Raw genomic sequence first — 24,485 nt, forward strand, 5'->3', positions numbered from 1 at the left:
TAACACTAAAGTTTAACAGCTTTACACATGGCAGGACCCAATCCTGCTTCAAGTGAAGATCAGTTAAGTCTTATAAATGCTGTTGTATCACAATAGTTCGATAGCTTCTGATGAATGAGATTACAAGTTTATGATGTGGAACTTCGGTGAGAAAGTAGGGATTCTTAATGATGTATGTGTCTTGATTGTATGAACAACATACACTTGATAATTTCACAGTGGCTAGGGGTATTTGCATAACTATATGATAACATTAAATCAACTATTTTTGTCATGTGATAAGGCTAAAGTTTCTTCATCATTGACTTCTGAAAAATTTTGTACGTCAGCTGCTGCTGAATCATTTACTACGGTTTAGAATAAAGCAAGAGTTGCTAAATAATTGCCGCCATTGTTAATTTATTTTTCTGTTAGTTTAGAGATTTATCCACCGCTGCTTTTACATATACTTTATTAGATTATTTTTAATATATATTTCATGTTCATAGCAATTAATGAGACACTGATGGAAATCTGAAAAATGAGAATTGGTATTACATTTTGTATCAGCAGTCACCAGAAATATTTTTCTGATTTTTTTTAATCTGGTATATCTGATTAAAATTTGTGTCACTAATTAGTGCAGAGATAGGTGTGGAAGATCAGCAGATGGTATGGTACATTGCAGCAAAGTATAAAAGAGAAAAAACTTTTCAGCTGTTTGAACGTACATTAATTGTCACCCTAATAGGCAAGATTTAAGGAGCTATGCTTCTCCCAGGAAAATTTTAATTACTTGTAAATCTTTTTTTTCTGTATTGTAGCTGACTTTGGTCTTGCAAAGCAGAAGCAAGAAAACAGCAAACTCACATCAGTTGTGGGAACTATTCTCTACTCCTGGTAAGAATAAAATAATTATAGAACCTTCAAGTACAATGACTTCTCTCTCCATGGTTATTTTTCTTTGACTGAAATACGAAAAGTTTTTGAATGGAACAGTATGTGTTCCAAAACGGAATTTGGTTTTAGTGATTGTTACGTGTAGTGATCAGTTACATTATACAGATAAAAAAGTTAAGTTCCAAAAGGCATTTCCAGTTGGTGCTGATGGATTTGATTTGTGCTGATCAGTCAGTATTTGGTTGTAAGATCAGCTGGAAGTTGTTGTTGTTTTAAATGTTCTTTGATCCTTCCAAAGATAGGAAAGAATGACACACCTTTTAGTTGTCCACTCAGTTGCATGTAAATAGTGGTATAGCATGTGGGGGTACCACTTTGAGCTAATTACCTTGACTGGCATTAAAATACTAGTAGAACTTGCTCTCTCATTGCAGGATGGACATTTTTGCTTCACTGCATGTGTGCATTTGGGAATTTCACTGTTTGATAGACTGGTTGTAGTGATCCCCCTTTGGCTGTGATCAAAACATGGATTACCCTTGTCAGTCCCTATGGTGGGATTCTATTGTATTTCACACAAGGATATCTTGACACTTAGAGGTTAAAAAACCAATTAGAAATTTCTTCCTTTATGTTTTCTTAGCTGTATGATTTTCAGTAATTTCACAGTTTTGCTATAAAAGTTTGTTGCCTTAGTCAATGCACTCTCTCTGACAAATGAGCTGCTTCTTCTTTTGACATCTATATTTGAGGGCAAATCAAAATTACGAACCATTTTATGTTAATTTACAATACCAAACCGATTACCGAAATTTCAACAAGATTATGTTGCCTTACTGACTAGCATTTTAATATCTCCAGCTAATGGAATGGTGAGTGGATCCTGTCCAAAAAGTTCAACTCAAAATGTGAAGAGTATATGTAACTGAGATGATCAGATGCATGTCAGATCTCTCTAATAAAAGTAAATGCTTGCAATGCAGAGTATTAAAAGATTTTTCTCTTTCATGATGTACATCACAAATCACAAATATACCCATTATCAAAAGCTGTTGTATTTTGAACAAAAGGGAGCAGGTTTTAGTGTCATTCTACATTACAGAAGATATTACAGAAAGCACAAACGCAGTTTTCAGCAAGTAGTAGTTGACGTACTGTGGACTGATTTCCAAGGCTGCCAATTAAATTAGGAATTGCTGCTAGTATTGCTAGAAAAGCGAGCTTCAAGAATTAGTTAAAGAATTGTTCATCTTCCTAATATTGATATATCATTTCTGGATTGGAGATTCCATGTTTTGCAATCTGACTTCTGATGAAAACTTTTACTAAGATTTGTTTAGCTCATTTCCCTATGTTTTTTATTAATGAAATATGTTTATAGTAACTGGAGTGGGAATTTTGCACTTTCCAAACATTCCGTATTCCCACACTGGCCTATTTTGGCTTTGTTGCAATACCCTTTTGGTGTAGGCCCTGCTATGCCCTCACTTGTGACCTGATGCTCATGCATCCGACTTCCTTAATGTCAGAAATTGGTTTCCTTCCCTTGGGAACTTCCAGCAAATCTTATTATGACTAGTGTAAATTACCACTTACAACTATTGTAAATAAAGCAAAGTTTATTTGACACAGGAGATAAACAAAAGAAACTGTGGGTAAATGACAGATAAGCAGGCTATAAATACCGCACACTGTAAGTTCTGAAGTCTAACGCTGTGATACGCTTAGCTACCTGTATCGGACCTTTTCGGGTATGTTTACATAGCAATAAAACATCCGCAGCTGGCCTGTGTCAGCTGACTAGAGCTCGGATTGTGGGGCTTTAAAATTGCAGTGTAGACATTTGGGCTCTGGCACCATGGGAGGCTTGTGGCTGCTGTTGACTTCTGTTCCTGGTACCACTTTGACTTGTGAATCCTTTTGCAGCAGTAATGGTAATTGTGATTCATTCTTCAGAAACCCCCAAATTTAAAATGGCATCCAGGAGTGAGTCCCTATGACTGATTTTAAACATCATTAAACATTCAGGTTGATATCCTGATCTCCAGTACAGCTGCTCTGTGTGTGTGTGTCATGGATAGCTGGCTCTACACCAGTTCTTTCCATCTTTTATAGAAGGTATGTAGGGTCATGGCTGGACAAAGGAGGTGTTGCTGAAGAGCTATAGGGCTCCAGCAACCCTCAGTTTCTGGAACAGCCTGTTTGGGGCAGTTGCAGCCAGTCACAAGTGAGAGCAGTTCTTAGGCTGTTCTAATTTATGCCTAGAACCAAACCCCCAGTTGGCTCCAGGATCATTGAGGTATAATGGTGTAGGGCTGCCTTCAGCCTTTCCTTTCCTCTCCCAAACATAGCTGAGCTAGATCTGACAATTGGACCTTTAACAATTCATCTTAAATTCCTATTTGAGCATCCTCTGTGAGTTTCTGTTTACTCATTTGAAGCTTTAAAGATATTGCCCTTAGTTTTAAAATATTGATTGTTCCTAGGTTTTTATGCCTGTCTCTCCTCACCTTGTTACCCCCAAACACAAATCAGTGTTTGGACTCTGGTGGTCCTCTCCCATCTGGATCTTTAGAAAGAGGCAGCAGGGTGAAATTCCACTTTCCTATTGCAGTGTCCCAGCATGTGGTCTTCTGGGACACCATTTGTCAGCTCCTCTTCTGCTCTTCACCAGAAATCATTGCTGCAATGGTCCTTGCCTTGTCTTCAATCAAGAAGAGAAGGCAGGAACTGGTGACCAATAGCCTCATATTGAAGTTATAGTAGTGTAGTTATATAATAATCCCCTTTTAAAAGGGCATTGAACTCTTTACAACCTGGGATTACGTATGAATGTTGGTAGGACTTGCAAGGAGATGAAGGCACTGGATGCTTCAAAGGAACCAGTTAGTGCCAACTGTTATAGTCGTCTTTTTTATATGGAAACCTATCCATGAGGAACTAGATGAGCTCCTCAAGTTATTTCACATAAGTCACTAAACAGCACTCCCAAAGACTCTATGAGTACTAGGACTGGATTGTTTTTGATGACTTATAAGAAAGGTGAAAGACTTTAATATAACCCGAATCCTGGCAATGCATATAGCAGCATCAGTATAGTCCCCGCAGAAAAAGAGAGAGAGGGAAGAGAAATACAGCAGTGTCATTTTAGAGTGGCAGAAATTGCTTTCTTCTGAATTGGTAGGATAATAGTTTTGGGTAGTTTGAAATACAATGGACTTCTGGGATGAATCCAGTACAGAAACAAATTAATACATGTCAAAATAAGTTGTATCTGATGCAAATTTGTTAAATATGGATTATATGTAGCAGCTGAGGTGATATGAAAAACATACCGCTGTATGTACTAAGCATGTTTGTATTCAGGTCTGACTTGTGAGAGGAAGTACTGGATCAGTTTGTTCGGGGAATTGTAAAAGCACTTTTTTTTAGCATCATGAAACAACAGCAGACATTGTTTTATATGTGACCCTATGTCTAGAGAGTGAGCTTATATAATTATGTTCTGTAATTGTTATGTTTTTCTATTCTGGTTCTTTGAACAATCATGCTAATTAAATTCCTTTAAATTGGTTATGTCCTTGAATTCAAATCTCCAGCAATATTATGTTTTGAATACAAAATATATTAAACTAATGTGTTTGTATTTAATGTATTAAAAATCGAGGAACTGAATGCCTTTGAGGACTGATAATGAGCTATGGAGCCTTTCACTAGACTAAGTTACTAGAAACAATTTGGCCCAAGTTAGTACTGATAGAATCTTTATTATCTGTATCTCTTGAGGGCATTCTTAGAAGAGGTGATAAAAACTGAATGGGTATGGAAAATGATTTTTCCTTTTCTATATGCTAGCCATCTCTCTGTTTCAAACACACACACATAAAGATATTGATTTTATGATGACAGCAAATCAAGTATAGACCAGTCGGCCTCAACATAAGTTAAATATTTAATGTGTATGTGTTAATCATGGATCTGACAGCTACTTCTGACCACCAGATCTCCACATGAAAAGACAAGACAACATCTGAGCAGAAATTGAAATAGGTTCTGATGTTATGATTGAATGTAGAGATCCTGTTCCTTTCAGTGACACTTTATTGGTATGGCTAGCTGTATAAATGTTGCCAAACTGACAAAGAAATAGGCCTCTCAAACACCCATCAAAGGTAGATATGCTCTACCTGTGATAAGGCCACACTCCGTCTTTGGGGTTTTAACCGTATGTCCATTTGTCATTACTGTCTATTCCTGATCTGTTGGCAAGTTGATGCGCTCTGTCATCTCCTGCCTTTTAGCCACCATCAAACATTTTTTCCTTTTCAGCTTTTGAGGAGACATCTTTTATGATTCCTGATGATTCGAGGAAATGCCTTTCTTGCTCTCCCTCACATTTTGGACCATGACGCAGAAAGTGCCTTTCTCAGGGGGTCTACAGTTGTTTAGCTGAGGGAGTAATAATGAAGAGGAGTAGATCGTATTTCCATTTGGATTTAATTTTTGATCTGGTTTGACTGAAATGGCACCAAAAGTTTAATAATTGTTTCTGAATGTTGATTAACAAAAGAAGAAGTTTTGCATGAGTGCTGTCAGAAAAATAGAACTGAACACATACACACACAAAAGAAAAAAATCAAGCTAAAAATTCCTTGCTTTGCTGTGACTTAGGGTACATTATTTAACTTTGCTGTTACCCCCCTCTGTAAAATAAATGTAATAGTGTTTACCAGTCTTTGTAAAGCACTTTGAAACTTATGGATGAAGAAGCTCTTTGCAAATGCAAATTCTTCTTCTACTTTATACTTTAATTTTCCATTTGTGTTTTATGAGCAGCAGCTTTTTGTTGTTTGTTTTTGTTTTTAGATAATCCTTTTGTTAGAATAATACTACAAAGTTAATGGAAGATTGATGGAAAAACACATGTATTATTAATCTTGTGAAAGAGGAAGAAAAGTGATCCTGTCTTTTCAATGTAACCTCTAACCCCAGGGAAACAACAGAATAAATGTAGATAGAAAAAAATCACTAAACATCTGAAAGAAAAGGGAGCCATCAACAATTTGCATGAATATTGGATCTTACTAAACCAATTGGATTTCATTCTTATTTTGAATGTAATTACAAAATAAGTGGATGAAAAAAAGTGGTAAATAAAACATATTTGGATGTTAGTGAAACCTTAGATGCAGTAGCTAAGGAAACAGTGCAATCAAAATTAATTCAGATCACCTTTGCTACGAATACTATCACATGGATTGAAACCTGCTGTCTGGAAGACCAGACTGTGATACAGTAAATGACAAAACATTCCGTTTTGGGGATGTGCTTACAGGGGTGCTACTGGGCCCTTTGTGACATCCTATCCCTTTTTAAAAAAATATATTCAGTAATGATTCAGATGGTAGAGTAAACTGCACATTAATGAAACTTTCAAATAAAACTAAACTGACTCTAGTCATAAACACCAGTGAGGGTAAAGGAATAATACAAGTAAATCTATCCAAGGTACTTATCTGGCCCCCAGCAGTGAAGCATCTGAGTGTATCTTGAATGTATTTATCCTGACAACATCCCTCTAAAGTGGGGAAGTGCTATTTATTCCCACGTTACAAGTGTGGAATACAGGCACAGAGAGGTGAAGTGACTTGCTCAAGATCATGCAGGATGTTGTAGTGGAGCAGGGAATTGAACCCAATTCTCATAAGTCCTGTACTAGTACCCTACCCATTGGACCATCCTTCCTTTCACGTGGGTAGCGTATAATAAAATAAGATTCAACTTAAACCAAGAAAACATTTATCCTGGGGAAAAATAATTGAAAATACAGCTATTCCCTTGGAGGGAGGAACCTTCAAAGCTGTGATACCAAATGAAATGTAATAGTGAAAGTGAATGGTAACTTCATCATGAGTGTGATATGGTAGCCAAAAGGCCAATGCAGCTTGAGGTACAATAAACAAAGCCAGCATATCTCAAAATAGGGAGGTAATAGTCTTTCTCATTACATCTCTGATGCAACCACACCTGGAACTTTGTCTTTCATTATGGGCATGACATTACCAGAAAGATACTGACAAATTGACAAAGTTCAGAGAAGAGTATTAAAAACAAGGAACTAGAGGGATCGATTTATGAGAAAAGATTAAATGAGTTAAATATATACAGCTTGTCTTAATAATAATAAGGTGGGAGAATAATAGTCTGACAATATTTGAAGGATGCAAATATCAAACATAGAAATGTATTATTTAGATCAGGGATTCTCAAACTGTGGGTTGGGACCCCAAAGTGGGTCGTGACCCCATTTTAATGGGGTCACTAGGGGTGGCATTAGACTTGCTGGGGCCTGGGGCTGAAGGTGAAGTCTAGGCCCCACCACCTGGGGCCAAAGCCAGAGGGCTTCAGCCCTGGGTGGCAGGGCTCAGGTTACAGTTCTCAATCGATGAAAGGATCTTCCCTCTTATCCCATGACAACTTAATTTATGTAAGATCCTTTGGTGAGGGACCTTGTCAAAGGCTTTCTGGAAATCTAAGTACAGTATGTCCACTGGATCCTCCTTCTCCACGTGTTGTTGACTCCCTCAAAGACCTCTAATAGATTAGTAAGACATGTTCTCCCTTTACAGAAACCATGTTGACTTTTGTGTAACAATTTGTGTTCTTCTATGTGTCTGACAATTTTATTCTTTACTATTGTTTCAACTAATTTGCCCAGTACTGACGTTAGACTTACCGGTCTGTAATTGCCAGGATCACCTCTAGAGCCCTTCTTAAATATTGGCGTTACATTAGCTATTTTCCAGTCATTGGGTACAGTAGCTAATTTAAAGGACAGATTACAAACCATAGTTAATAGTTCTGCAATTTCACATTTGTGTTCTTTCAGAACTCTTGGGTGAATTCCATCTGGTCCCGGTGACTTGTTACTGTTAAGTTTCTCAATTAATTCGAAAACCTCCTCCAGTGTCACTTCAATATGTGACAATTCCTCAGATTTGTCACCTACAAAAGACAGCTCAGGCTTGGGAATCTCCCTAACATCCTCAGCCGGGAAGACTGAAGCAAAGAATTCATTTAGTTTCTCTGAGTGACTTTATCATCTTTAAGTGCTCCTTTTGTATCTCGATTGTCCAGGGGTCTGTCAAGGTTCCTCCCCCACTCTGAATTCTAGGGTACAGATGTGGGGACCTGCATGAAAACCTCCTAAGCTTACTTTTACCAGCTTAGGTTAAAACTTCCCCAAGGTACAAATTAATTTTATCCTTTGTCCCTGGACCTCCACTGCCACCACCAAACTCTAACTGGGTTTACTGGGAAACGTAGTTTGGACACGTCTTTCCCCCCAAAATCCACCCAACCCTTGCACCCCACTTTCTGGGAAAGGTTTGGTAAAAATCCTCACCAAGTTGCATAGGTGACCACAGACCCAAACCCTTCGATTTGAGAACAATGAAAAAGCATTCAGTTTTCTTACAAGAAGACTTTTAATAAAAGTAGAAGTAAATAGAAATAAAGGAATCACCTCTGTAAAATCAGGATGGTAGATACCTTACAAGGTAATTAGATTCAAAAACATAGAGAACCCCTCTAGGCAAAACCTTAAGTTACAAAAAAGATACACAGACAGAAATAGTTATTCTATTCAGCACAGTTCTTTTCTCAGCCATTTAAAGAAATCATAATCTAACACGTACCTAGCTAGATTTCTTACTAAAAGTTCTAAGACTCCATTCCTGGTCTATCCCCGGCAAAGACAGACTATAGACAGACACACAGACCCTTTGTTTCTCTCCCTCCTCCCAGCTTTTGAAAGTATCTTGTCTCCTCATTGGTCATTTTGGTCAGGTGCCAGCGAGGTTACCTTTAGCTTCTTAACCCTTTACAGGTGAGAGGATTTTTCCTCTGGCCAGGAGGGATTTTAAAGGGGTTTACCCTTCCCTTTATATTTATGATAGGGTCCCACTGGTTGTTTAACAGGCTTCCTGCTTCTGATGTACTTTAAAAACATTTTGTTATTACCTTTTGAGTTTTTGGCTAGCTGTTCTTCAAACTCCTTTTTGGCTTTTTTTATTACATTTTTACATTTAATTTGGCAGTGTTTATGCTCTTTTCTATTTACCTCACTAGGGTTTGACTTCCACTTCTTAAAAGATGCCTTTTTATCTCTCATTGCTTCTTTTACATGGTTGTTAAGCCATGGTGGCTCTTTTTTAGTTCTTTTTCTGTGTTTTTTAATTTGGGGTATACATTTAAGTTGGGCCTCTATTATGGTGTCTTTGAAAAGTGTCCATGCAGCTTGCAGGGATTTCACTCTAGTCATTGTACTTTTTAATTTCTGTTTAAGTAACCTCCTCATTTTTGCATAGTTCCTCTTGCTAAAATTAAATGCCACAGTATTGGGCTGTTGAGGTGTTCTTCCCACCACAGGAATGTTAAATGTTATTATATTATGGTCACTATTTCCAAGCGGTCCTGTTATAGTTATCTCTTGGACCAGATCCTGTGCTCCACTCATCAAGAGTAGATCAAGAGTTGCCTCTCCCCTTGTGGGATCCTGTACCAGCTGCTCCAAGAAGCAGTCATTTAAAGGATCGAGAAATTTTGTCTCTGCATTTTGTCCTGAGGTGACATGTACCCAGTCAATATGGGGATAATTGAAATCCCCCACAATTATTGAGTTTTTTATTTTGATAGCCTCTCTAATCTCCCTTAGCATTTCATCGTCACTATCACTATCCTGGTCAGGTGGTCGATTATAGATCGCTACTGTTATATTCTTATTAGAGCATGGAATTACTATCCATAGAAATTCTATGGAACATGTGGATTCATTTAAGATTTTTATTTCATTTGATTCTACATTTTCTTTCACATATAGTGCTACTCCCTCCCCCCACTGCATGACCTGTTCTGTCCTTCAGATATATTTTGTACTCCAGAATGATTGTGTCCCATTGGTTGTCCTCACTCCACCAGGTTTCTGTGATGCCTATTATATCAATATCTTCCTTTAACACGAGGCACTCTAGTTCACCCATCTTATTATTTAGACTTCTAGCATTTGTGCATAAGCACTTTAAAAACTTGTCACTATTTATTTGTCTGCCCTTTTCTGATGTGTCGGATTCTTTCTGTGAATGTTTCTCATTGGATCTGGCCCATACTTTATCCTCTTCCATCCTCTCCTCCTGACTAAAACTTAGAGAATCTCTATCAATAGACTCTCCTCTAAGAGAAGTCTCTGTCCGATCCACATGCACCTCTGCAGCAATCGGCTTTCCCCCATCTCTTAGTTTAAAACCTGCTCTGCAACCTTTTTAATGTTAAGTGCCAGCAGTCTGGATCCACTTTGGTTTAGGTGGAGCCCATCCTTCCTGTATAGGCTCCCCCTATCCCAAAAGTTTCCCCAGTTCCTAATAAATCTAAACACCTCCTCTCTACACCATTGTCTCATCCACACATTGAGATTCTGAAGCTCTGGCTGCCTACCTGGCCCTGCGCGTGTAACTGGAAGCATTTCTGAGAATACCACTATAGAGGTCCTGGTTTTCAGTCTCTTTCCTAGCAGCCTAAATTTGGCCTCCAGGACGTCTCTCCTACTCTTCCCTATATCATTGGTACTGTCAAGGTTCCTCCCCCACGCTGAACTCTAGGGTACAGATGTGGGGACCTGCATGAAAAACCTCCTAAGCTTATCTTTACCAGCTTAGGTCAAAACTTCCCCAAGGTACAAAATATTCTACCCTTTGTCCTTGGATTGGCCGCTACCACCACCAAACTAATACTGGTTACTGGGGAAGAGCTGTTTAGACACGTCTTTCCCCCCAAAATACTTCCCAAAACCTTGCACCCCACTTCCTGGACAAGGTTTGGTAAAAAGCCTCACCAATTTGCCTAGGTGACTACAGACCCAGACCCTTGGATCTTAAGAACAATGAACAATCCTCCCAACACTTGCACCCCCCCTTTCCTGGGAAATGTTGGATAAAAAGCCTCACCAATTTGCATAGGTGACCACAGACCCAAACCCTTGGATCTGAGAACAATGAAAAAGCATTCAGTTTTCTTACAAGAAGACTTTTAATAAAAATAGAAGTAAATAGAAATAAAGAAATCCCCCCTGTGAAATCAGGATGGTAGATACCTTACAAGGTAATTAGATTCAAAAACATAGAGAACCCCTCTAGGCAAAACCTTAAGTTACAAAAAAGATACACAGACAGAAATAGTTATTCTATTCAGCACAGTTCTTTTCTCAGCCATTTAAAGAAATCATAATCTAACACGTACCTAGCTAGATTTCTTACTAAAAGTTCTAAGACTCCATTCCTGGTCTATCCCCGGCAAAGACAGACTATAGACAGACACACAGACCCTTTGTTTCTCTCCCTCCTCCCAGCTTTTGAAAGTATCTTGTCTCCTCATTGGTCATTTTGGTCAGGTGCCAGCGAGGTTACCTTTAGCTTCTTAACCCTTTACAGGTGAGAGGAGCTTTCCCCTGGCCAGGAGAGATTTCAAAGGGGTTTACCCTTCCCTTTATATTTATGACATGTACCACGACCACCGGCTCCTCCCCAGCACTACACATAAGTCTATCTAGATGCCTTGAGAGATCCGCAACCTTCGCACCAGGCAGGCAAGTCACCATATGGTTCTCACAGTCATCATAAACTCAGCTATCTATGTTTCTAATGATTGAATTTCCCATTAATAACACCTGCCTTTTCCTAATGACTGGAGTTCCCTCCCCCGGAGAGGTAACCTCAGTGTGAGAGGATACCCCAACATCATCTGGAAGGAGGGTCCCAACTGTGGGAAGGTTTCCCTCTGTTCCCGTTGACTGCTCTCCTTCTCTGGGCCTTTTATCCTCCTTAAGAACACAGGGACTGTCTGACCGGAGGTGGGACAAATCTAGTGTCCCGGAAAGCCTCATCAACATACCTCTCCTTTCATAGACTTCTATCATATTGCCCTTTAGTCATCTGTTTTCCAAGCTAAACAGTCCCAGTCTTTTTAATTTTTTCTCATATGGAAACTGTTCCATGACCGAATCATTTCTGTTGCCCTTCTCTGTATCTTTTTGAATTCTAATGTATCTTTTTTTGGTTGGAGTAGCCAAAACTGAACCCAGTATTCAATGTATGGGCATACCAAGGATTTATATAGCAGCATTATGATATTTAGATCTCTTTCTTGAGTGGTAACAGCTAATTTAGACCCCATCATTTTGTATGCATGTTGGAATTGTGTTTTCCAATGTGTATTACTTTGCATTTCTCAACATTGAATTTCATCTACCATCACCCGGTTTTGTGAGATCCCTTTGTAACTCTTCTGAATCATCTTTGGACTTTACTATCTTGAGTAATTTTATATTGTCGGCAAACTTTGTCAACTCACTGTTTATCCCTTTTTCCTGTTCATTTATGAATATGTTGAACAGAAGTGGTCCCAATACAGATCCTTGGGGGAGTCTGCTATTTACTTCTCTCCATTCTGAAAATTGCCCATTTATTCCTACCCCTTGTTTCCTGTCTTTTAACCAGTTACTGATCTATATGAGGATCTTCCCTCTTATCCCGTTACTGCTTACTTTACTTAAGAGCCTTTGATGGGGGGCATTGTCAAATACTTTCTGAAAGTCCAAGTACACTATATGCACTGGATCACCCTTATCCATGTTTGTTGACCTCCTCAAAGAATTCTAACAGACTGGTGAGGCATGATTTTTCTTCACAATAGCAGCGTTGACTCTTCCCCAACAAACAATGCTCATTTATGTGTCTGATAATTCTATTCTTTACTATAGTTTCAACCAATTTGCCTGGTTCTGAAGTTAGGATTACCAGCATGCAATTGCCAGGATCACCCTGGAGCCTTTTTTAAAATCAGCGTTACATTAGATATCTTCCAGTCATCTGGTTCAGAGGCTGATTTACATGAGAAGTTACATATCACAGTTAGTAGTTCTCCAATTTCATATTTGAGTTCCTTCTTGGGGGAATACCCCCAGGACCCACATCTCAAAGAATCTCAGTTACTGCACAAGGTGAGTAACCTTCTCTTACTGTTTAATTTATTTATTTGTTCCAAAACACCCTCTATCAATACCTCAGTTTGGGACAGTACCTCAGATTTATCGCCTAAAAAGAATGGTTCATGCATGGGAATCTCCTTCACAATCTCTGCAGTGAAGGACTGATACAAAGAATTAATTTAGCTTCTTTGCAATTGTCTTGTCTTCCTTGAGTGCTCCTTTATCACCTCAATCATCCAATGGACCCGCTGACTGTTTGGCAGCTTGCTGTTTCCAATTTACTTAACATTCTGTTTGTTTATTTTGTCCTCTGTTGCCACTGAGCTTCAGAGAAAAACAGTGCCTGTTGGAGCCACACAAGTACCCTCTCTGTCAATGTTATAAAAAAGCCATATTGCCCTAACCTAACCAGACAACCAGAGATATAGAGACCATCTATTTCTGTCTGGAGCTACTTCTGGGGTGTTTGATACAAAAGCCCCTTAATTTCTACAGATAAACTGTTTGTTAGTTAGATAGTAACTGGCAGGTAATTTGTGTTGTTGGACTTTTTTTTTTTCTGGACCTAAAGTCATCAGACCTTTTGGTGCTTGCCAACCATGCCTCCAAGTCTCGGATAAGAAGGGGAGAATCAAGTGGTGTCTAATCTTGCTCCATGTTCTCAGATGTATGTGTGTATCTACTGTTTGTTCTGCTTGGGGGAAGCTCCTTCCTGTGATTGCTGGTCAGTGTGTAGGGCCTTCACAACCTGAACCTGCACCAACAACAGATACTCCTTGCCTTCATCATCAAGGAGTCCTAATATGTCTAGACCAACATCAGATCAGCAATCTAACCCTGTGAATATACAGAGCCTTCTTAATTTCTAAAGATGAGCACTCAAGGATGACTTCAGCACTGGAAAAAATTGGTGCCAAATAAGGTCCATGGATGTAGTGAGGATGTGTGAGGGGTCACATCCCAACTCTTGAAGAACCATAGTTAGAATGGAAAGTAACCTTTTCTTTCCCATGTGGTCCAGATACATATAAGGGAGATATAAGGTAGGTATATTCTCCATATTTTATTTTAATAGTAGAAGTGGTATCAGGATTTTCAAAGTTTTTATGCTTAAGTTATGTTTAACATTACAGGATGCATTATTAGGTTCTACCAGGACAATTTTCAAGGCAACTGATGGTTATTTAGAGGGCAAATATTTCAAAGATCTTTTTGCTAAGTAATTCTGGTTAAGCTTTGTTGGATTATAAATTTATCATGTGGAGTATAATTTTTGAGCAACTGAGCCTATTTCAAAATCAGAATGCATATTTGCATGTAAAATATAAATTGTACCCATTGCCATTTGAAAAAAAAAAGAAATTTAAAACTTGTGTTGAAATGATCTTACTAAATTTAAAGTCACGCATATATATGAAACAAATATATTTTCATACAAATCTAGGTGCCTGGTCATTGAAATGGTGGATGTAGAATCATGTGGAAAAGTGAAATATTAAAATCTGTGTAGTTGCTTTGGCTGATTACTGTATATAAATATGCATGCAGAGCAGAGTCTCTCCCCTTCATGTCTGACAAAAAGTTGATGGTGTCACTAATTTATTCCCCTGGAGAAGGAAGAATTCTACTAAGAGATTAAAAAAAATGCCATCTTCATCATAAGGTCACATGAGAATCCAGTTTGGGCATTTATCCAGTTTTGTCCCTTGCCAATTAGGATGTTTAAAACAATTTCTTCCTACTCTGAAGTTTGATGTTTACTGTGTTCAGAGGTCAGATTGTGGGGTACAAAGCTGATACTCTGCTCCTAAACCTTATCCGCCCTACCCTGAGTCCCAACTTAAACCCATTTGTCATACATACCTGTCTGCCTTTCCCATATTTTGTCATGGCATGTCATGAAACATGTGAGTCTATACTGTAAGTATTGTACTAAAATGCTCATTGAAATATTTATTCTTTATTATATTTTCAGTACTTTTAAATAAGTCCTGATCCTGTGCTCTGTGAAGAGCTCCCCCCCATGACCTCATATGAACCTTGTTGCAGATTTGGGGATCTTAGTTTGTGTTTAAAAAGAGTGAGTAAGTGGCCATCTGCTTTAAAAAATCAGAGATAATTGGGACCACCTTCACCTATATCTGCAATGAAGATAGGAATCTCTAGAAATATGAGTTTAGTGAGTGACTCACATTTTGGATTTTGATAATTTGAATTCATGGAAGAAAAAGCAAGGCAGCCAATTTTTTCTTACAATTAAGGAAAGAATTATTCAGCATGGAAACAAAGTTAACTTTGTGGCCTCTTATCCTCTTATCTTTAACTTACTTAAACTTATCATGTATGCTAAAACAGAAGACAATTTGACTATAGAATTATAAATAACCTGATTTGCTATTGTTGATACTCCCCCTCCACCATATTGTTATTTCCACATCTTCTGTTTCCATTTTATATAAGCATCTGTTGTTTAGTGGACTGGCTCAGCAGGTGCATTATTTGCACAGAGAATCTGTGTGAAATTCATTTTGAAAGATATGCGACTCAACAAGTGAAAACTTTTGGTACTTTTGAAGTGATAGGGGTCTTGTTCCATAAAAGAAGGAAAGCCTATTATGAAAAATTGCAGTTGATTCATTGCAAAACATTTATGGTAAAAAGGAATCAATTCTTAAATGTGCCTTTCAAATACACTCAAGGAGCACCCTTAGAATATTTTTAAAAGCTTGGATAGCACTTTGTCAGAAATTACAAATATAATTTAACTTTAATATTTCATTTTAAACTGACAGCTTGACAGTTTGCAATATTTGTTGTTGCATAAAAAGAAACATACTTCTGATCGTTGAACTAAATAGTGACCATTGTTTTATATAATATTTAAGCAGAAGTCACGTTGAAATTAAGTTTTCCACTTCAAATTTTAGCATCTGGTGTATATTGTCTGTTGCAGTTGTCTTAGATGTGTTCTAACATGTGTCTGAAGGAATAATAAGTGTAAATTAGAATTTTAATGCACATTTTCTGTTTCTTGTCTCCCAAAGGCTCTTTATGTGATATTGGAACACTTGTGTTGATGCTTGCATTTGTTCTTATAATTAGTCAGAACTGCAGATGATAATTCTGAAAATCCAGAGGCATGAAACCAGTTTAGATAACTATGCACATGAGAACTTGAGCTTAATTAGATAAGTTTAACGTTTTCTTTATAATGTGAAAAGTGGTACTTGATGACATTCTTCAGGAATAATGAGACAGTGAAGCAGGGAGAAGCTTGCTACAAAAATCAGCTTTTGTATTCGAGTCTATAAGTCTGATTAGATTGTTCCTGAAACAAGTATTAAAAAATAAAAAATAATGCAGTGCAATTTATAAAGCATTTAGTATGCCCCAAAATGTATAATAGGCTATACTCACAGCAAGTTTTTTCCTAATTAGCATAAAAAGATGCATAAAAAGAACAAATCCTAAATGCATTATATCTTTATGTAAAATGCTCTCAATGTGATTACACAATGTAATGTTTGTAATTGTATCCTGCTGAGTGGGGGAAAGAAAATTGTGACTATGATCTAACATTTATTTTTACAGTTTATATAACCCATCAATTGAAAGTTGCGGCTTCTAATAATCTGTGAAGCTCTAATAATTGCAGTCCACTTATAAATGACAACGAGTAGTTACAGCGAAAGCCCCAGGCCTTCTGCAGAGTGTTAGTGTCAATCTCTATGGCAAAAATGAGTGAATTCTGCTGAAAATTTGTATACTGTAGGTGCCACAGGATAGCTGTGTTACTATAATTGAAGATTCTTAAAGTCCTTTTCTGACTGCAGAATTCAAGAGATCCTGAATAGATCTTTGAATTGGGATATATGTATTTAAACAACCACATGTACATATTTCCTGTGAGACTAGTCCACTTTAGGTGCGTAATTAGAGACAGATATCACACAACATACACTTTCTGTTGAATGTAATATTCCTTTGATGAAGGAATTAGCTAAATTGTTAAAAAATCAACCAGTATGATGGCTGGTTTTATAAATATTTTTCCAGGGGATAATTTTATAAAGTTTTTAAGTCTCTTTATACTATACATATTTTCCCCCAATACTTTTCAGACATTCATTTCAGTCGACATTTTACACTCATTTTAATTAATTTAATAAAAAGCTCTGTTAGCTCTAAGACTCTAGGGTCCCTTTGGGACCTATCTAAACTACAGCTTTTGAACTTAGTACTGTCCATTATTGTGCCAGAACCATATTCTTTCCAACACCTTATTTCTCAGGTACCCATTAAATTATATTTAAACTGTGTTCTAACATGATGGAAGCAAGCACAGGTTGGTACATCCACCTAGCAACACTGTTTGTGGCATAGGCATCTTGAAATTAGTTGGCATATTCATATCTTCCATGCTTTCAACTCCATATGACCCTGTGCATTTTGAGAATTCTTGGCAGCTATCCCATAGTGCCCTCCACAGTTGGTGCTTGGAACAGGGGATTGTGAAAAGGTCGATATAGCATTCTGGGAGCTTTGCTAAGATATTTCTGGAAATTTTTAGAGCACATTCACCTTTTCATTTATCAGCAATGTTAGACCTTTTGGATATGGTTTATATTGCATAGCACTTTTGGTGAACATCAATTACAAATTAAAACTTTACCCATTAGTTTTAAAAAGTGCTCCTTAAAAAATTACATATTCAATGAAACGCTTATTTACAACTGTTCCATGAGCTTTCATAAAGAATAGATTCACTTTATTGACACTTTTCCTAACACCTACAGCTCCCTGGCGGTAAAAGTAATTTAGATAAATATGCAGTAAAGCTGTAGATGTGTAAGGTACAATACATGTGTATTCTCTAACAACTACCAGAGATACACACAGATAGAACAAGAATACAGTGGACAAATATGGGAGTGAAAATACAGTAATGTTCTCACCAGCATGTACTGTCCTATGCCTGTAAATGGAAAATTCCTCTCATAGTAAAATGATCATCTGCAGTTTTCCCAAAAGATCTGTAGATAATGATGGCATTTGAAATGCTAAACATTTCCCATGTGACATTTGTATTATGAAAAGACACTGACAAAAGTTAATCTGAAACATTTTGTTACCTTCTTTAATTTAATAAAACTGTGATTGACCTAGCTGTGGTTGCCCACTCAAAAAAAGACAAGAAAAGATACAATTCGTCATTATGAAGTAAGAGTAAAATTGTAAGTCATTTTGCTTCAGTGGAAGCTGCCTTTGTACATAAATGGCTGACATCCTAATAGTTTTCAGAGTAACAGCCGTGTTAGTCTGTATTTGCAAAATGGAAAAGGAGTACTTGTGGCACCTTAGAGACTAACCAATTTATTTGAGCATAAGCTTTCATGAGCTACAGCTCACTTCATCGGATGCATACTGTGGAAAGTACAGAAGACGTTTTTATACACACAAACCATGAAAAAATGGGTGATTATCACTACAAAAGGTTTTTTCTCCCCCCACCCCACTCTCCTGCTGGTAATAGCTTATATAAAGTGATCACTCTCCTTTCAATGTGTATGATAATCAAGGTGGGCCATTTCCAGCACAAATCCAGGGTTTAACAAGAACGTCTGAGGGGGGGGGTAGGAAAAAACAAGGGGAAATAGGTTACCTTGCATAATGACTTAGCCACTCCCAGTCTCTATTCAAGCCTAAGTTAATTGTATCCAATTTGCAAATGAATTACAGTTCAGCAGTCTCTCTCTGGAGTCTGGATTTGAAGTTTTTCTGTTGTAATATCGCAACTTTCATGTCTGTAATCGCGTGACCAGAGAGATTGAAGTGTTCTCCGACTGGTTTATGAATGTTATAATTCTTGACATCTGATTTGTGTCCATTTATTCTTTTACGTAGAGACTGTCCAGTTTGACCAATGTACATGGCAGAGGGGCATTGCTGGCACATGATGGCATATATCACATTGGTAGATGTGCAGGTGAACGAGCCTCTGATAGTGTGGCTGATGTTATTAGGCCCTGTGATGGTATCCCCCGAATAGATATGTGGGCACAGACGGCAACGGGCTTTGTTGCAAGGATAGGTTCCTGGGTTAGTGGTTCTGTTGTGTGGTATGTGGTTGCTGGTAAGTATTCGCTTCAGGTTGGGGGCTGTCTGTAGGCAAGGACTGGCCTGTCTCCCAAGATTTGTGAGAGTGTTGGGTCGTCCTTCAGGATAGGTTGTAGATCCTTGATAATGCGTTGGAGGGGTTTTAGTTGGGGGCTGAAGGTGACGGCTAGTGGCGTTCTGTTATTTTCTTTGTTAGGTCTGTCCTGTAGTAGGTGACTTCTGGGAACTCTTCTGGCTCTATCAATCTGTTTCTTCAGTTCTGCAGGTGGGTATTGTAGTTGTAAGAATGCTTGATAGAGATCTTGTAGGTGTTTGTCTCTGTCTGAGGGGTTGGAGCAAATGCGGTTGTATCTCAGAGCTTGGCTGTAGACAATGGATCATGTGGTGTGGTCAGGGTGAAAGCTGGAGGCATGTAGGTAGGAATAGCGGCCAGGAGGTTTCCGGAATAGGGTGGTGTTTATGTGACCATCATTTATTAGCACTGTAGTGTCCAGGAATTGGACCTCTTGTGTAGACTGGACCAGGCTGAGGTTGATGGTGGGATGGAAATTGTTGAAATCATGGTGGAATTCCTCAAGGGCTTCTTTTCCATGGGTCCAGATGATGATGATGTCATCAATATAGCGCAAGTAGTGTAGGGGCGTTAGGGGACGAGAGCTGAGGAAGCGTTCTTCTAAGTCAGCCATAAAAATGTTGGTATACTGTGGGGCCATGCGGGTACCCATAGCAGTGCCGCTGATTTGAAGGTATCCATTGTCCCCAAATGTAAAATAGTTATGGGTAAGGACAAAGTCACAAAGTTCAGCCACCAGGTTAGCCGTGACATTATCGGGGATAGTGTTTTTGACGGCTTGTAGTCCATCTTTGTGTGGAATGTTGGTGTAGAGGGCTTCTACATCCATAGTGGCCAGGATGGTGTTATCAGGAAGATCACCGATGGATTGTAGTTTCCTCAGGAAGTCAGTGGTGTCTCGAAGGTAGCTGGAGTTCTGGTAGCGTAGGGCCTGAGGACGGAGTCTACATAGCCAGACAATCCTGCTGTCAGGGTGCCAATGCCTGAGATGATGGGGTGCCCAGGATTTCCAAGTTTATGGATCTTGGATAGTAGATAGAATATCCCAGGTCGGGGTTCCAGGGGTGTGTCTGTGCAGATTTGATCTTATGCTTTTTCAGGGAGTTTCTTGAACAAATGCTGTAGTTTCTTTTGGTAACTCTCAGTGGGATCAGAGGGTAATGGCTTGTAGAAAGTGGTGTTGGACAGCTGCCGAGCAGCCTCTTGTTCATATTCCAACCTATTCATGATAACAACAGCACCTCGTTTGTCACCCTTTTTGATTATGATGTCAGAGTTGTTTTTGTTTCTGAGGCTGTGGATGGCATTGTGTTCTGCACAGCTGAGGTTGTGGGGCAAGTGATACTGCTTTTCCACAATTTCAGCCCATGCACGTCGGCGGAAGCACTCTATGTAGAAGTCCAGTCTGCTGTCTCGACCTTCAGGAGGAGTCCACCTAGAATCCTTCTTTTTGTAGTGTTGGTAGGGAGGTCTCTGTGGATTAGTATGTTGTTCAGAGGTGTGTTGCAAATATTCCTTGAGTCGGAGATGTCAAAAATAGGATTCTAGGTCACCACAGAATTGTATCATGTTCGTGGGGGTGGAGGGGCAGAAGGAGAGGCCCCGAGATAGGACAGCTGCTTCTGCTGGGCTAAGAGTATAGTTGGATAGGTTAACAATATTGCTGGGTGGGTTGAGGGACCCATTGCTGTGGCCCCTCGTGGCATGTAGTAGTTTAGAAAGTTTAGTGTCCTTTTTCTTTTGTAGAGAAGCAAAGTGTGTGTTGTAAATGGCTTGTCTAGTTTTAGTAAAGTCCAGCCACGAGGAAGTTTGTGTGGAAGGTTGTTTTTTTATGAGAGTATCCATTTTTGAGAGCTCATTCTTTATCTTTCCCTGTTTGCTGTAGAGGATGTTGATCAGGTGGTTCTGCAGTTTCTTTGAGAGCGTGTGACACAAGCTGTCAGCATAGTCTGTGTGGTATGTAGATTGTAATGGATTTTTTACCTTCAGTCCTTTTGGTATGATGTTCATCTGTTTGCATTTGGAAAGGAAGATGATGTCTGTCTGTATCTGTACAAGTTTTTTCATGCAGTTGATAGATTTCCACTCCATACGGCTAAATGCAGTGCCTTGCATAATGACAGGTTTCAGAGTAACAGCCGTGTTAGTCTGTATTCGCAAAAAGAAAAGGAGTACTTGTGGCACCTTAGAGACTAACCAATTTATTTGAGCATAAGCTTTCATGAGCTACAGCTCACTTCATTGGACGCATACTGTGGAAAGTACAGAAGATGTTTTTATACACACAAACCATGAAAAAATGGGTGATTATCACTACAAAAGGTTTTCTCTCCCCCCACCCCACTCTCCTGCTGGTAATAGCTTATCTAAAGTGATCACTCTCCTTACAATGTGTATGATAATCAAGGTGGGCCATTTCCAGCACAAATCCAGGCACAAATCAGATGTCAAGAATTATAACATTCATAAACCAGTCGGAGAACACTTCAATCTCTCTGCTCACACGATTACAGACGTGAAAGTTGCGATATTACAACAGAAAAACTTCAAATCCAGACTCCAGAGAGAGACTGCTGAATTGGAATTCATTTGCAAATTGGATACAATTAACTTAGGCTTGAATAGAGACTGGGAGTGGCTAAGTCATTATGCAAGGTAACCTATTTCCCCTTGTTTTTTCCTACCCCCCCCCCCTCAGACGTTCTTGTTAAACCCTGGATTTGTGCTGGAAATGGCCCACCTTGATTATCATACACATTGTAAGGAGAGTGATCACTTTACATAAGCTATTACCAGCAGGAGAGTGGGGTGGGGGGAGAGAAAACCTTTTGTAGTGATAATCACCCATTTTTTCATGGTTTGTGCGTATAAAAACGTCTTCTGTACTTTCCACAGTATGCATCCGATGAAGTGAGCTGTAGCTCACGATAGCTTATGCTCAAATAAATTGGTTAGTCTCTAAGGTGCCACAAGTACTCCTTTTCTTTTTATCCTAATAGTTATGATTAGCACTACCATTCATCTAAAAAGGGTCCTGTGACAGGTTCCCCCCGGGTGCCACCTGGAACTGGAGTACCATTGAGCCCGCCTGACTCACCAGCCTGGGCTGCCTTTACACTGTACTGCTGTGATAGGCACTCAAGCCCCCTTCAGCACACATACAGGTAGGGACATACCCAGCCACAGCTACACACAGATGCTGAAATCAGCTCTGCATGGGAAGGCTCAGCTAAGGCACCTCACACTTCCTTAAGCATGCACCCCACTTTGGAGGGTAAACCCAAAATTATTCTGTTTTGCGCTGCACTGGGAACTGTACAGCCTAAGCTCATTACATTCACCCCCTCCCTCAATGTGGAGGAAGATATGCAACAGCTTTCTGCCCCCCAGTTATGATTTCCACACAATGGTTTTAGACAAAACAAAAACAAGTTTATTAACTACAAAAGATAGATTTTAAGTGATTATAAGGGATAGCAAACAGATCAAAGCAGATTCCTAGCAAATCTTAATATACTAAAGAGATTGGATATGAATAGCAAATTCTCACCCTAATTGTTGTTTTAGGCAGTTTGCAGAGATTCCTGAAGGTAAGCTGCACTTGCTTGCAGCTTAAAACTGCAGGTATTCCTTTCACAGGGTAGAAATCCCTCTAGCCTGGGTTCAGCCCTTCTCCCCAAGTCCAGTCTTTGTTCCTCAGATATTTCCAGCAATCTTCTTGGGTGTGGAGTCAGTGAAGAACCACGATGATGTCACTTCCCTGCCTTAAATAGCTTTGCATATGGCAGGAACCCTTTGTCTCCCCTCTTGGTTCCCATGCCCAGTCGGTGGAAAAACACTGGTATTCCAAGATGGAGTCCAGTACCAGGTGATCTGGTCACATGCCCCTGTGTAAAGCAGCCATAACTCAGAGGCTGTTTCTAATGTCCTCAGGAAGGCTCCCCAGTAGGCGATTAGCTGCTTCTAAGACCTATTGTTCTCCCTAATGACCCTTCCCAGCCATCAAATTTGCGGATGATACTAAACTGGGAGGAGTGGTAGATACGCTGGAGGGGAGGGATAGGATACAGAAGGACCTAGACAAATTGGAGGATTGGGCCAAAAGAAATCTGATGAGGTTCAATAAGGATAAGTGCAGGGTCCTGCACTTAGGATGGAAGAATCCAATGCACCGCTACAGACTAGGGACCGAATGGCTAGGCAGCAGTTCTGCGGAAAAGGACCTAGGGGTGACAGTGGACGAGAAGCTGGATATGAGTCAGCAGTGTGCCCTTGTTGCCAAGAAGGCCAATGGCATTTTGGGATGTATAAGTAGGGGCATAGCGAGCAGATCGAGGGACGTGATCGTTCCCCTCTATTCGACATTGGTGAGGCCTCATCTGGAGTACTGTGTCCAGTTTTGGGCCCCACACTACAAGAAGGATGTGGATAAATTGGAGAGAGTCCAGCGAAGGGCAACAAAAATGATTAGGGGTCTAGAACACATGACTTATGAGGAGAGGCTGAGGGAGCTGGGATTGTTTAGCCTGCAGAAGAGAAGAATGAGGGGGGATTTGATAGCTGCTTTCAACTACCTGAAAGGGGGTTCCAAAGAGGATGGCTCTAGACTGTTCTCAATGGTAGCAGATGACAGAACGAGGAGTAATGGTCTCAAGTTGCAGTGGGGGAGGTTTAGATTGGATATTAGGAAAAACTTTTTCACTAAGAGGGTGGTGAAACACTGGAATGCGTTACCTAGGGAGGTGGTAGAATCTCCTTCCTTAGAGGTTTTTAAGGTCAGGCTTGACAAAGCCCTGGCTGGGATGATTTAACTGGGTATTGGTCCTGCTTCGAGCAGGGGGTTGGACTAGATGACCTTCAGGGGTCCCTTCCAACCCTGATATTCTATGATTCTATGATCTATCTAGATTGATTGCATTCTGCCTAGTGGGCATTCCCGAGGTGTAATCATATTTGTCATACAGATTTATAGTCAATATTCCTAGCTTCAGATACAAAAATGATACACACATATAAATAGGATAATCATATTTAGTAAATCATAACCTTTTAATGATATCTCACATGACCTATCTTGTATAAAATACATCGTAGTTATGCCATAATCATATCATAACAATATCTCTGTCAAGAATATGGGGCATAGTGTCACAGTCCTCTTCAAATAAATCATTTGATGGGTTTGCAGATTTCTTTGGGCAAAGAAAACCATAGTCTTAAAACGTGTCCCAATGTTATCTCAATATTTTCTTAGTTCCCAAGCAAGTGCTTGTTGCCTTTCTGTGTAAAAACAACTTTTACAGTTTCAGTAATCTTTACTAATCTAATGTCCTATTCTATAAATAGAGTATCTTCTTCCATTATTCATTTTTATTG

At 39.2% G+C, this 24,485-nt stretch overlaps 1 protein-coding gene across 7 annotated transcripts in view; it reads left to right on the top strand.

Moving 5' to 3' along the window:
* NEK10 (NIMA related kinase 10) overlaps positions 1-24,485 on the top strand; it is a 180,765-nt gene that overhangs the window by 79,264 nt on the left and 77,016 nt on the right. For all 7 annotated transcript variants that reach the window (XM_075125730.1, XM_075125735.1, XM_075125731.1 and 4 more), the window contains one exon: positions 804-879. In XM_075125730.1, coding sequence (XP_074981831.1) covers positions 804-879 — 76 coding nt within the window. The remainder of the gene's footprint in view (positions 1-803; positions 880-24,485) is intronic.

The sequence above is a fragment of the Caretta caretta genome, chromosome 2 (genome assembly GCF_965140235.1).
Source record: "Caretta caretta isolate rCarCar2 chromosome 2, rCarCar1.hap1, whole genome shotgun sequence".
Taxonomy (NCBI): Eukaryota; Metazoa; Chordata; order Testudines; family Cheloniidae; genus Caretta; species Caretta caretta.